The 14,835-nt window shown below is 40.6% G+C and overlaps 1 protein-coding gene across 2 annotated transcripts; it reads right to left on the bottom strand.

Annotated features, from left to right (window-relative positions):
• Positions 1-5,745: 5,745 nt before the first annotated feature.
• On the bottom strand, positions 5,746-14,799 carry LOC123508956 (UDP-glycosyltransferase UGT5-like). Of its 2 annotated transcripts, none has more exons than XM_045263023.1 (8): positions 14,771-14,799; positions 11,379-11,552; positions 11,038-11,286; positions 10,586-10,819; positions 10,280-10,444; positions 6,559-6,781; positions 6,236-6,455; positions 5,746-6,095 (listed from the first exon to the last, which is right to left on the bottom strand). In XM_045263023.1, exons 2-8 carry the CDS (start codon positions 11,550-11,552, stop codon positions 5,816-5,818), a joined length of 1,545 nt encoding a protein of 514 aa, XP_045118958.1. In that variant the 5' UTR covers positions 14,771-14,799; the 3' UTR covers positions 5,746-5,815. The 2 variants fall into 2 exon arrangements, with proteins under 2 accessions (XP_045118958.1, XP_045118957.1); XM_045263022.1 differs by lacking the exon at positions 14,771-14,799 and adding an exon at positions 13,948-13,999.
• Between the last annotated feature and the right edge of the window lie 36 nt (positions 14,800-14,835).

The raw sequence follows: 14,835 nt of genomic DNA on the forward strand, positions 1-14,835 counted from the left end.
AGAGCCATCAGAAAGAACAAGGGAAAGAAGAGAGGAGAAAGAAGCAGGAAGAGGAAAGGCGCAAGATATATATATAAAAAAAAAGGAAGCGACAGCAAGCAAGAAGTTCCAGTTCTGATGAAAATGAAGAAGATACACAAGACGATGTTCCTGAGCATGAGAACAACAAGAACAGTGAATGCACGGATGGGAGTTCTGATGAAGAGGAATGTGTGTACGGGAAATACGAACACGACACAGAGTATGAGACGGAATCTGATGGAGACTGATTCCTGCAGTGACTACGAGTCCGAGGAATCCTCCGAGCTAGAGATTCCATCTGAGGAATAATGTCAATCAGAATATTTCCACGAGCAGGACTCCGAATACGAACCCAAGTCCGAAGAGACAAGTGAGTCGGAGATGGAGGATGAGAGCGAGGCCTCGTTCAAAGAAGACGATAAAGAAGAAGAGGAAGAAGTCCAACACGAGAAAGAACAATCTGAAAAGGAAGAGACCAATCAAAATGGACGACAGCAAAAGAGGAATGAAAAGAGAAAGAGACAGGAGGATGAAGAAGAATTTAGCCAACGTGAAAAGAAGATGAAAGGAGACGAAGAATAATCCAAACACGAACAAAATGATGATGGACAGCACTAATAGAGGCATGATAAAATAAAAAGAAAGAATGAATATGAAGAAGAGTTTCGAGAACGTGGAAAGAAGATGAGGGGATATAGACAAAAAGAAGGATAAAGAATCGAAAGACAAGGATAAATATGAAAAATATGAAGATGAAGAGTCTGAAGATGAGGAAGAGGAAGAAAATTCGAAGATTAAGACAAGGAAATCAAATTTGAAGAATAGGAGGAAGACTCCGTAAACTAAGAAGAGTAGGAGTCCCAGAGTGAAAGTCTTTGGTCAGACACGGAAGCAGAGGAGACATCACACGCTTAGGTAGAGGTAACTACAGATTAGGAGACAGAGAAAACGGAAAGGGACTTCTGGAAAAGGAACATGGAACGAAATCGGAGCAGGGACGAAGGAAAGGCTGCAGTCAATAAGGAAAACAAACAAGGCTGAACAGAGAGTCGTGAGCAAGTGATGAGCAACGCGTCTTCTAAAGGCCATGAGGAGGGACAGAAGTACGTTGAGAATGATGCATCTCCCGAAAAAGAGTAAGGATCCAGATAGTGATATCCTTCAAAGTCGAGGAGAAAGCTCATGATACAAAGAGGGTTGTATCTCTAAGTAGAGGAAAAAGAAAAGGATAGAAAGATTGAAGAAAAGAAATATGCAAAGAAAGATATCTATCGAGGTAGAGGAGGAGAGGAATGTAGAGAGTGATATCCCTCAAAGAAGAGCAGGAAGAGAAATATGAAAAGAGTGATATCCATCGAAGAAGAGAAGGATGCAGAGAGTGATATCCCTCGAAGAAGAGAAGGATGCAGAGAGTGATATCCCTCGAAGGAGAGAATGAAGAGAAGGATGCGAAGGAGAGAATGAAGAGAAGGATGCAGAGAGTGATATCCTTCGAAGGGGAGGAGGAAGAGAAGGATGCAGAGTGATATTCTTCAAAGGAGAGGAGGAAAAGAAGGATGCAGAGAGTGATATCCTTCAAAGAAGAGGAGAAGGAGAAGGATGCTGAGAGTGATATCCTTCAAAGGAGAGGAGGAAGAGAAGGATGCAGAGAGTGATATCCTTCAAAGGAGAGGAGGAAGATAAGGATGCAGAGAGTGATATCCTTCAAAGGAGAGGAGGAAGAAAAGGATGCAGAGAGTGATATCCTTCAAAGGAGAGGAGGAAGAGAAGGATGCAGAGAGTGATATCCCTCGAAGGAGAGAAGGATGGAGAGAGTGATATCCCTCGGAGGAGAAAAGGATGCAGAGAGGGATATTCCTCAAACCAGAGGAGGAAGAAAAGGAAGCAGAGAGAATGATATCCTCTGAAGGAGAAGAGAAGAAAGATAAGGATGCAAAAGTTATATTGAAGTTATATAGAAAAAACAAGCCAGAAGAGACCTTGCGGTCTTCACGAGGTGGCTTGACTAGAACCACTTTGATGATAGTGGAAATTAATGACTGCAATATGGGAGGATTTCTCTCCTGCCTTCACTCCTTCTGGCATAAAGCGTACTGGAATTAGATATCTTTCTGGGTTAGAGAAGGAAAAGACACCAAGAAAATTCATATAAGAAAAGAATGAAAATAAATGAAATAAGATGTCCCTAGTTCCTGGAGGCAAGGAAGTCAATTTCTGTTAAACAAACGATGTAAGCTGCGGATTAGAGGCAAAATATTTGTCATCATGGTATTTAAAAGTGTTTATGGTAAAAAGGAAAAAAAAATGGTTCGTGAGACTTAAAGGATTCGTTGATAATTTTGCAACTTTTTCCTCGCGTGTGACTGAAAAAAAACTAACGTGAAATGTTTACTGTAGTTCATGTTAACAATGGGTTTGGTGATTTTGAACACATGTATTGCCTCTTATTCTTCTAAGTGTTAATGGGAATAAAATTAATTCTCCAAGATGGCCTTTGTATGATTTGTTTCTTAAACTTGGTATTATTCTTGTTATTCTACGATCAACTCGTTCAAATTTGTTAGTCTTTTTGATAACAAGGGTGCATATGCTTGAACACAATATTCAGAAAGAGGATGGACCAAAGAGCCATACAAAGTGAGTATTGTATTCTAAGATTTGTATCTAAACGATCTTCCAATTTAACTAATCATTTTATTCGCATTCTTTACCACTTCAGAACATTGTTGGCTAGCTTTTAATCTAATAGATTATGTTACTTCTAAGTCAATTTTGCTATCCATTCTTGAATTAGATACAATTTAAAGTATAATTTGCTTTCTCACTTCAATATGTAATACCTTGCATTTATCTGCGTTAAAATTAATTTGTCAGGTTTGCTCATCCTTCTGACATCTTGTTTAGATTGTTTTGCACTTCAATTACTTGCTCATTAAAGTCAACAGAATTCGATATTTTGATAACAGCAAACATCGATATTATATCTGATGTGTGTGTGTGTGTGTGTGTGTGTGTGTGTGTGTGTGTGTGTGTGTGTGTGTAATTTACCTCGGTCGTCTGCTGGTCACACAGCCAGTCTTCCACATTACGGAGTGAGCTCAGAGCTCATAGACCGATCTTCGGGTAGGACTGAGACCACATCACACACAACACACACCGGGAAAGCGAGGCCACAACCCCTCGAGTTACATCCCGTATATATTTACTGCTAGGTGAACAGCAGCCTCACATTAAGAGGCTTGCCCATTTGCCTCGCCGATTACCGGGACTCGAACCCGGCCCTCTCGATTGTGAGTCGAGCGTGCTAACCACTACACTACGCGGAAATGTGTGTGTGTGTGTGTGTGTGTGTGTGTGTGTGTGTGTGGTTGCGTGCTCACTCACACACAGATTTGTTTCAGTCTTATCTAAAAATCGGTAACTATATAGGAGTTCTGAGTTCTTTCTCTAGTGTTTGGTGGAAACTCAGCAGATGACTGTAGACTCAGCACTTGGGGACATGTCCCTTCTCTGTAACAAATTCTAATTTAACCCCTTCGCGCCGGATGTTAAAAAAGCCCGCCTGTATGATATACGGGTGGTAGTGCCGCGCCCGAGCGCGGGAAACTCGTGCAAGCTTGTCATACTTGTCGTCTTTGTGTATTATGCTGCTATTTTTTAGTCACTATATCGCCTTCGAAGAGGAAAGTGGACGCTTCTCTCTTCGGAGAGAGAGAGAGAGAGAGAGAGAGAGAGAGAGAGAGAGAGAGAGAGAGAGAGAGTGACATTTGCTAATATTTTAGACACAAGCGGGACGCATGTAGCTTATCTTTCGAGAGGAAGAGGGGGAGGGAGGGAAGGGAGAGGGAAACGAAGGGAGGAGAGAGAGAGAGAGAGAGAGAGAGAGAGAGAGAGAGAGAGAGAGAGAATTTGTGTTTTTGTTTTGTGTGTGTGTGTGTGTGTGTGTGTGTGTGTGTGTGTGTGTGTGTGTGTGTGTGTGTGTGTGTGTGTGTGTGTGTGTGTGTGTGTGTGTGTGTGTGTGTGTGTGTGTGTGTGAATGTTACAAGGCGGGACGCATGTAACTTATCCTGAGAGAGAGAGAGAGAGAGAGAGAGAGAGAGAGAGAGAGAGAGAGAGAGAGAGAGAGAGAGAGAGAGAGAGAGAGAGAGAGAGAGAGAGATGGGAACAGTCTATGCCATTGGGTAATTTTAGACACAAGGCTGGACGCATGTAGCTTATCTTTAGTGATTGGTGGAGACAAGGATGGTGGGAGGAGCACTAGGATTTCAAAGACAGCATACGGCGTGTGTAGTTGGTATCCAACACACTATACGGGACAACTGAACTGAAGAAAGCTCAGAAAGAAATATGACGCCTACGTAGGCGTCACCGTATATGCTACTGGGGCTTCATGACGCCTACATAGGCGTCACCGTATTGAAGGGGTTAACTTCGTACCACACCTATAACTAGTCGGTTTCGCCATAACTAAGAATTTCTTAACCAAAATAGAAAGGGAAGGTCACAAATACTCTCCTGCCACCAATCCTGCCTGACACTTCAACGTGAGATGCTACACAGGTAAACAGACAAACAGCAATGCAACAACCTGCCTCGGCATACATCCTGTATCTAAACAAAACTTTGATAGATGATGTAGGTAGTGGGGCCAGGACGCTCCCACTTCTAAATGACATAAGAAATATTGTATCTTTTCTCGACTATTGTCTATACTATAGCATTCTTTGCACTTGGTTAAGGAAAATGCTAATGAACATCCTCAACCACTCCGCCCATTCACTACATGCAGATCGGTTTCTGTGTTACCGGCGCGGCTGTAATATTCATCGACACCGATAACATATACTTGTTGAACTACCAGTCGAAGGCAGGGAGCGTCGACTTACTGGCAGGGTGAAGACAGTGCGCCTTATATCTGAACACCCGGTATATCGTTCTCTTCACGTTTGATGGGCCCATTAGCAGTGTAGCGTCACTCTATATATGTTCTTGGAAAGGAAACCGAATATCAGGTCTTGCAGCCCAGGTTTCCTTTTTCCTTTTTTTTTTCCACTGAAGACTGCTCAGCTGTATACTTACACTCTTTCACATGGGATGCGTAGCTGCCGATAAAGCGAGTCAGTCGTATAATGTCAGATCTGACTTGATTAAAAAACTTTAAACGTCAGGCGTAGCTTACATTATATATATATTTTTCATCCCTTTTTTTTTTGGTTTATTCTATTGATTACTTACGTCCTCTCCAGTTACCCTTTCTGGGATCACAAATGATAAGCTGGTCTTCAGCCAACCATGTTTACTCAAATGCAGCCGAGGAGGGAAACCACAGGTGTAGATATATTGTTTTCTCTTTCAGTTTAAGAATTGCTATTTAAGCATCATGCCATTTTCTCATAAAACTTTTGCTGGAAAAGCAATGTACTAATAATACATTAGTGTGTTTTATGGTACCGGATACGTACGACTCAATAGAGAAGAACTGACAAAAGCACCAATCACCGAAAGAAAGCCATCAATTAAAAATGATAAACAGTTTTTTTATAAACAACAATGTATTACAATATATCTTCACTATGTGGTCTATATCATGCCTTCAAAACCTGTCTCAGTTCTTTTATGTGTCCGGTAAAGTTCTTAAATAAATATCCGTTGACATTACATCTAGAAGTACATCAATATTTTTAAGAAATAAAATGAAACAATAATGGATTGAAACCAAATATATTGATTGTCAGAAATTTTTAATTTATGTTCAATAGAATTAATTCATAGAAAATTAATTTTTGTTAATCTATTAGGCAGTTTTCTTTTTGGAATAATCGCTGAAGAGGACGGTAGAGAGAGCCCTCAGGAGTCGGTGGATAAGAAGCAGCAGTAACAGCAGGACCACCAGTAGGAGACCCACCACGTCCAGCATCAGGAACTCCACCCAGGATTGCTGGGCGGCGGGGCACCTCAGCTGGGGCGCCCCTCGGTGGCGGATGACGTACTCCGTCCAGAACACTGCACGTTCCTGTGGTGTCGTCGGTTGATCCCTCAAGGACGCCGACATCCTAACCACATTGTCCTTGTATCTAGAAAATGGCAAAGCCAATCAGGCACTCCGGAAACCTTCGTAGCAGACAGCCTCACTTGCCTTGCTAATGCGTGCCTAATAAAACTGTTATGAAGCAGAGGGGTTAAAGCAAACACTGAACTGCTGAAGGAAACTCACTTTGTGTTGCTGATAATGTCAGTGAGGGCGTCGACGAGACTGTCGACAGTAAGTTCATCCCACACTAACATACGGCCAATATCCGAGTTTTCTACAAACATGGCGTTCCTGGGCTGATCGCTAAAGATGGGAAGGACGAGGAGAGGTGTGGCGTGGAAGATGGACTCCTGAAGGCTGAGGAGACCGCCATGGGAGATGAACACCTTTACGTTGGGGTGAGCTGCGGTACGTAGGACGTGTCAGGCAACTGAGCCAGTCCTGCTCCTTATAAGAAGTTCTAATTGGCAGTATCTTTCACAGTAATGATGTGGTGACTGACTTACCGAGAATATCCTGCTGGGGCAGCCAACTGTTAACCCTGACGCTGTCAGGCAAATCCTGCAGCTCCCCTTCGTACTTCCACAGGACTCGCTGCGGTAATTTGCGGAAAGCCTCCAGGAAGACTTGGCGATACTTTAGTGGCATGGTTTCACCGAGCGCGACTGAACCCAGACTGAAGTAGATGACTCCCGTAGAACCTGCTCCTGAGAGCCACGACTCCAGCTCCTGAAATGGTCCAGTGTGCTAGTAGTATTAAACTGATCGTGTGTTTGTATATATATATATATATATATATATATATATATATATATATATATATATATATATATATATATATATATATATATATATATATATATATATATATATATATATATATATATATATATATATATATATATATATATATATATATATATATATATATATATATATATATATATATATATATATATATATATATATATATATATATATATATATATATATATATATATATATATATATATATATATATATATATATATATATATATATATATATATATATATATATATATATATATATATATATATATATATATATATATATATATATATATATATATATATATATATATATATATATATATATATATATATATATATATATATATATATATATATATATATATATATATATATATATATATATATATATATATATATATATATATATATATATACACACACACACACACACACACACACACACACACACACACACACACACACAAGAGGAGAAAGCTGATCTAGGGCAACAAAACCTAAAAACAAAGGCCTACTTAGTTGCCAGTTCCTGGGTATGTCCAACAGAGTTGGCAAAAAAGACAATGAGATAATTGTCTTGAAACCTTCCTCTTAAATTAATTTAAGCCATAGAAAGATGGAAATACCGAAGCAGGCAGGGAGTTCCAGAGTTTACCAGAGAAAGGTATGAATGATTGAGAGTACTTGTTAACTCATGCAGTAGTGGGGTGTACATAATAGGGGGTGAGAGGAAGAAGAAAATTTTGTGCAGCGCGGCCACGGGAGGAGAGAAGGCATGCAATTAACTAGGTCAGAAGAACAGTTAGCATTAAAATAAGGGTAGAAAATAGCAAGAGATGTAACATTGTGGCAGTGACAAAGAGGCTGAAGATAGTCAGTCAAAGGAGAGGAATTGATAAGACGAAAAGTTTTTGATTCAACTCTATCTAATAAAAATGTATTAGTGGAACGCCTTTTACATTCGATGAGAACTTACATAGGCGAATAAAGCCCTTGTACAGAGTTAGCAGTGAGGGATGAGGGATGAGACGCCTCAGAACGTCTAACTTCATAGAAGCTGTTTTAGCAAGAGATGAGATGTGAAGTTTCCAGTTTAGATTATAAGTGAAGGACAGACCGTGGATATTCAGTGTAGAAGAGGGAAACAGTTGAGTGTCATTGAAGAAGAGGGGATAGTTGTCTGGAAGTCTGTGTCGAGTTGATAGATGGAGGAATTGAGTTTTTGAAGCACTGAACATTATTAGGTTTTCTCTGACCGAATCAGAAATCTTAGAGAGATCAGAAGTCAGTCCGTTCTGTGACGTCCCTGTGGGATCTGTTGACTTCCTGAAGGGTTGGTCGTCTCTGAAAAGACGTGGAAAATTGCAGGGTGGTATCATGAGCGTAGGAATGGATAGGGCAAGAAGATTCGTTTAGATCATTGATGAATAATAAGAAGAGAGTCGGTGATACAACAGAACCCTGAGGAACATCACCGTTAATAGATTTAGGAGAAGAACAGTGGCCGTCTACCACGGCTGCAATAGAACGGTTGGAAAGGAAACTTGAGATGAAGTTGCAGAGAGAAGGACACATCAGTAAAGGAGAGGCGCTGTTCTACAGATTGAAAATAAGATCTAAGACCGTGAATGTTGCACAAGTTAATGAAGAAGAAATTGAGGGTGATGTCAGTACATTTAGGGTCTATATCGGGGCATTTATGGTCCCCTCCCTAGATGCAGACTTCGAGGCTGGTTTTGGAGTAACCAAAATGTTGAAATTCAAGTGAAGAGTGCATGTGTGCTGTAAGTGCATCTCATTTTGCGTAAAGAAGGATAGTTGTCTTTAGAAGGCCGGTTGTGACTACCCCTTTGAGTTGTGAGAAACAAAGAGAAATTTTTAGCGAGGTCACAGCTAGCTTTAATGTAAGTTGACAGCACCCGCTGAACTGGTATATAAGACCAAAACTAGTGTTATTTAACGCCTTTAGGAGTAAATTATCGTTTCGGCAGGTGTCTACTACCTCCTCGTGTGTGTGTGTGTGTGTGTGTAATTCACCTCGGTCGCCTGCTGGTCACCCAGTCAGTCTTCCCCCATTACGGAGCGAGCTCAGAGCTCATAGACCGATCTTCGGGTAGGACTGAGACCACAACACACTCCACACACCGGGAAAGCGAGACCACAACCTCTCGAGTTACATCCCGTACCTATTTACTGCTAGGTGAACAGGGGCCACACATTAAGAGGCTTACCCATTTGCCTCGCCGCGCCGGGACTCGAACTCGGATCCTCTTGATTGCGAGTCGAGCGTGCTAACCACTACACTACGCAGTGTGTGTGTGTGTGTGTGTGTGTGTGTGTGTGTGTGTGTGTGTGTGTGTGTGTGTGTGTGTGTGTGTGTGTGTGTGTGTGTGTGTGTGTGTGTGTGTGTGTGTGTGTGTGTGTGTGTGTGTGTGTGTGTGTGTGTGTGTGTGTGTGTGTGTGTGTGTGTGTGTGTGTGTGTGTGTATTTATCTAGTTGTATTTAATTAGTTGTAGTTTTACAGGGCCTGGGCTTTTCTTTAAAACTATGCACACTCTTTGCTGACACCACTTCCTCACTCAAACTGTTCCAAGTCTCAACACATCTTTGCGGGAAACTATATTTTTTAACATCTCTTAGACATCTTCCCTTCCTCAGTGTGTCTGTGTGTGTGTGTGTGTGTGTGTGTGTGTGTGTGTGTGTGTGTGTGTGTGTGTGTGTAATTCACTGTTTGATCTGCTGCAGTCTCTGACGAGACACCCAGACGTTACCCTACGGAACGAGCTCAGAGCTCATTATTTCCGATCTTGGGATAGGCCTGAGACCAGGCACACACCACACACCGGGACAACAAGGTCACAACTCCTCGATTTACATCCCGTACCTACTCACTGCTAGGTGAACAGGTGCTACACGTGAAAGGAGACACACCCAAATATCTCCACCCGGCCGGGGAATCGAACCCCGGTCCTCTGGCTTGTGAAGCCAGCGCTCTAACCACTGAGCTACCGGGCCGTGTGTGTGTGTGTGTGTGTGTGTGTGTGTGTGTGTGTGTGCGACAAGATGTAAAGATGTTGGATGCCTGCATGATGAAAAATAATGAACGCCTTTTATGGTCTCTACGCCCACAAAGTTATGAAAATTTACTAGGGTGAGCAAGCAGTGTGTTCATTTTTATCTTCCCATGTAATGTCTTACTTAAAGTAATGCATAAAATGATAATGATAAGTAGATGAATCGATAAATCAACAAGAAAGTAGATAGACTTATAGATGAATAAACCGATAGTAATTGTTCCTATTGATGGATAAAAGTGCCAAAACAAAAGACAGATAATGTGTCTATGCTTTCCCTACACTGATTTTTTTCACATGTGACTCCCTTAGAAACGTTGATGACTATCGTTTCATAATACCTGAGGTAGGGGTTTTGCAGGACGGCAGTGTATGGCGCCGACCTCCACTTGTGAGGGCAGGAGGGGCACCGGCGTGGTAATGCTGAAATGACTGTTCATCAGGGTCAGACTCTGGTTCCTCTCAATATCCATCAGCGGCGGCAAGTCAGGGAACTGCGCTGAGATCTGAAAAGGGTTCAAAATATATACTAGAACTCCAATCAACCATAATAATAATTGAAAAACTGATCCAATATTTTAATCTTATCTTATTAAATGTCAGCGCTCCACTGCGTGTCACAATAGAAAAAAATGACGACAACTAACCTCCTTCTGAAGGAGTGGAACAATAGCCCATTTTCTCCAGTAGAATGGTAGCCAGGAGTGAATGACTGTGTTCTTGACTCTCTGCCACAAAGACAAGGGACAGCGGTAGCCAACGAGGGAGTTGGGGGCGTAGGAAGGGTTAAGAACGTTCCCCAGGACGGCACTCTGTCGGTGGTCCATCGCAATGGTGGCGATAGTGATGAAGGGAAGCTCGTGGACGAACGGGTACATAATCTGGGGACAACACGGCACCCGATGAAACTGAAGAGGTGTTGGCGATGCATTATCGAAATGTAATACTGAATCATGATGGCTTTAAAGATTAGACAAATCTAAGGATGAAGATGATAGTAAAGAAAGTTAGGTTTGTTTCATTCAAGGACTGTAACATGCAGCTTCCTCTGTTTTCGTCCTGTCATATCTTCTTGTGATTGGTTCGTTTTTTTACTTACCTCATTAAACATGTGGTTGACAATGATAAGATCAAACTCTTTCCTTTTTTCGTACAAGTGCTTGACTGACGGTAGTTTGTACAAGTCCCTGAACATAGCCGGTAAGAAATCACGGAAAGCTGATAAGCCACCGGACATTTCCTTTCCCTTGTTAAACATGTCAGGTAATTTCATATGCCGCAGCTCATGGTGGATCTCATGAATATTTGGATGTGTAGAAACTTTTGGATGGTTGGTGATCATCACGATCTGTGAATGAAAAAAACACGTGTAATAAGAACGGAAGATGGAGTTGGTATGAACAAATGCATTACGTCACTTTAAAAAGTACCACATCCCACCTTGTGGCCATGGTCAGCCAAAACTTCGGCTATGGCCATGAACATGTTCCAATGACTCTTAGCGGAGACAGGAAGGAGCATCAGGATCTTGTAGGATCTCTCAGCGGGTGGCAACACTCCTGCGACATTCCCCGTCAGTGCTGCCACTACTACAAACAGTGTTATCAGCTTCATCTGTCGACGAGAAACTTGAAATTATTATCTCGTTCACCTCATCCTGGAAACACAGTGAGCCTTCATGAACTTCTCATGTATTAAGGTTCATAGAATATTTCTGAGTGCTCGCTCATGTATATCTAGATTCTAGAGAGTAAGAGTTTGTAAAGGAAGAATGTAAACTTCGGTTTTTTTATGTCAAATGTTGGCAATAAAATAACTTTACAAGATATTTTTTCCATTACATGTATCACAGAAAATTTGTTTGTACGTATATATGTGAACCACTTTTTTTTTCAGAAACTACCTTTTAAATGAAAAATGGATGTTTGTCGAATGCTTTTTGAATTATCTGAAAGATAAAAGAGTAAAGCAACACATTTCCTTCTAACTAAAAAAAAAAAAAAAAAATGCAGGTGTGATATTCACTTTAATACCTTTGCATGCCATAATGTTTGCAAGAATTATAGTTTAAACAATTATGAAGGTTTCTTTATTGTTAGTAGAAAAACTACTGCAGAAGCTTTGTTAACAGGTTGTTTGAAGTACAAGTTCCCTCCGAATTGCATGTACCACCATTGGGCACATGATTTTTGAGAACACAAGTATTGACCATACCTCTATCTAACATGGAATTTTGGGTGCCTACGACTGAACACATAACTATTAAGCGCATGACGACTGAGTGCAACAATTGAGCACTAACACTGAGTTCCAATAATCATTTCTCAGTGCACGAAATCTAATGACACAATGATTGAATTCACGGCAATTCAGTACCAGTAAGTGAGCTGATTGAATTCACGGCAATTCAGTACGAGTAAGTGAGCTTAAAGGATGTGAGTGCCAAATACTGAACGCACGACAATTAAGGATACGACAAATGGCCATGAGAATCAAGAACAAGAAAATAAAGTACATGATAAGAGACAATTGAGCTCTCGGCAAATAAGTGCATGTCAATTCAGCATTCGGCAAATGAGTTCATGACCATTGAGGACAAGGCAGTTGCGTTCATAGCTAGGTTTCAGTGGGGATCCCACAAAGCACAAGTCATTCACCGCCTCAGAGACTGAGAAGTCATTATATCGAGGTGTAGAGTGACTCGCGTGAAAACACCACACAGGACCTGTTTTGTTAACAGGCGACTGAGACGTCAAAACTGGTGGATTCTTATTAGTAATTTGTAGACAGTCAACAGGTGGCGGTTTCAGCGAATGAAACTGGCGGATGGATTTGCATGATCTTCCTTTTACATATGCGCAAGACACTTGCCTCTGTATGTTGCGCAAATTGATGTCCTGCATTCATTGACTCCATTCTAGATTTTGCATTGTTTATTTGATATTCTTATAAACATGGAAAATCTGTCATTGAAGTTTTCAAGAACCGTGACACTGGATCTTTATAAAACAGCGTACGAAAGTGGTTTGGCACTGAGGAACGAGCCTCTTAGCTAGCTTGCCAGTGGGCTGGAGAAGAAACTCCAGCGAGCAGGATGTGAAATCAGCACTCCGTGAAACACACTACTGTCAGGAAATCCACAAGCTGCTAAAGAATTCATTGTAAAAACACCACGAGCGATGAAAAAAAAAAAAAAGGCGCTCTTGAAGGTGTGTTAACTGTGTCAAGGAAATTACGTGCGTCACAATAACCCACATTCCATTACGTATCTCCTCATAATGTTCCTATTGCTTGCACTTTTTTCTCGTTACTGACGTATCCGGAGTTTTTTAAATCTCTTTTCATTATTGTTTTATAAGGAAAAATTATAGCATTAAATAAATAATTATTTTCCTCTTTTATATGTGTGTTGTGTAATCGTCTGTAATAGCCTGCCAAATTTGTTACAACATAACGCTTTAAACTGTAGTTGCTCTTGTTTATAATTGCGTGCACTTGTTGGCGCTAAATTTTCGAATAACCATGACAACCAATAGTACGGATGTATGATATACGGACCGTTGCTTGAACGCATCGTCATCTCAACACAACCACCTCACTGGATAGCGACACTCACTCTCACCGTCATGATGTCCTTGGTGTTTAACATGATTTTAACAATAATTTTGATCTGAAACATAAATGATAGAAAAAAAAAACATCATTGTCTATGGCACCGTGCAATCTCTGCTGTAGAGACGTCAGAGTCAATGCACTCATCTGTGAACATTCCCGGGAAGCCAACGAACTATATCACCTTGACGACCACTCGGATGAAAGCAATATACAACAGTACCGCAGATCAGTGACATACCAACTTTTATCAGATAGGAGAGACATCCACTCACGGTGTTCAATTAATGTCCGATATCCGTAATACAGCTGTCTTAAGCCAACAATACAGCAACTAACACTATAACAATACAAAAAACACAAATTCTGGTGTAGAAATGCTGGTTAATACACTCACCTCTGAAGTTCTGTGGTGATATGAACAATTCTATCATGTCTCTACAGTTGTAAATACCTACGTCTGGCAGTCCCAAGAATCAGGTCTTGTTGCCATGAAGTGTATTTTTATACTTGCATTTTGCTATAAACTACCTCCATCGCATTTTATAATATTTATTTTTTGTTAAACCATTACATACGTTTTAAAACTTGTATGAATGATTCAGCAAGGGTTGAAAATTGTTCCAACAAGAAATGATAAAAAGTTGTGTTTACTTGAGCATACATCGAGCTAGGATGTACAAAGCATGTTGAAGCATAAGTTTTTATACCGAGAGATAAACGAAAAAGCTGCAAGTATCATGTTGATACAGTGGATGACAGGGTTGATACGAAAATCATCGTTGCATTTCATTAAGAGAGAGAGAGAGAGAGAGAGAGAGAGAGAGAGAGAGAAAGTTGCATGTATCTTGACCTACATTATTGTGCCGAGCACTGCATTTTAGTTCTCGCATGAACCAAAGGCATGAATGTCAAGAGACGGCGATGTTCTTTCTACTTATTTTCTTGATACTTCCTTTACTACGACTCCTACCGCAACAATAACAACTACTACTACTACTACTACTACTACTACTACTACTGTCGTCATCATCATCATCATCATTATTATTATTATTATTATTATTATTATTATTATTATTATTATTATTACTACTACTATTATTATTTTTTTTATATTATCACTGTCATTGTTATCACTGCTACTGCTGCCGTCAAATCAACAACAGGAAAAATTGAAGTGAGTAAAATTAACAAAGAATGATCTTGCCTCATCTAACCTGATAGCCAACACGCCTGCAGAGTTGTAGGTGTGGTGGCTGATCTTCATGTGATCCCTTAGCAT

Source organism: Portunus trituberculatus, chromosome 25 (assembly GCF_017591435.1).
Source record: "Portunus trituberculatus isolate SZX2019 chromosome 25, ASM1759143v1, whole genome shotgun sequence".
In the NCBI taxonomy this organism is placed as follows: domain Eukaryota; kingdom Metazoa; phylum Arthropoda; class Malacostraca; order Decapoda; family Portunidae; genus Portunus; species Portunus trituberculatus.

What these genes read in the sequence shown, in the direction of transcription:
- LOC123508956 (XM_045263023.1), bottom strand. Translation starts at nt 11,552, where the DNA reads ATGAAGCTGATAACACTGTTTGTAGTAGTGGCAGCACTGACGGGGAAT. An exon ending in TCAACCACATGTTTAATGAG is followed by an intron (nt 10,820 to 11,037) that starts GTAAGTAAAAAA and finishes TGTTGTCCCCAG; the next exon opens with ATTATGTACCCGTTCGTCCA. An exon ending in TTCCACTCCTTCAGAAGGAG is followed by an intron (nt 10,445 to 10,585) that starts GTTAGTTGTCGT and finishes AACCCTTTTCAG; the next exon opens with ATCTCAGCGCAGTTCCCTGA.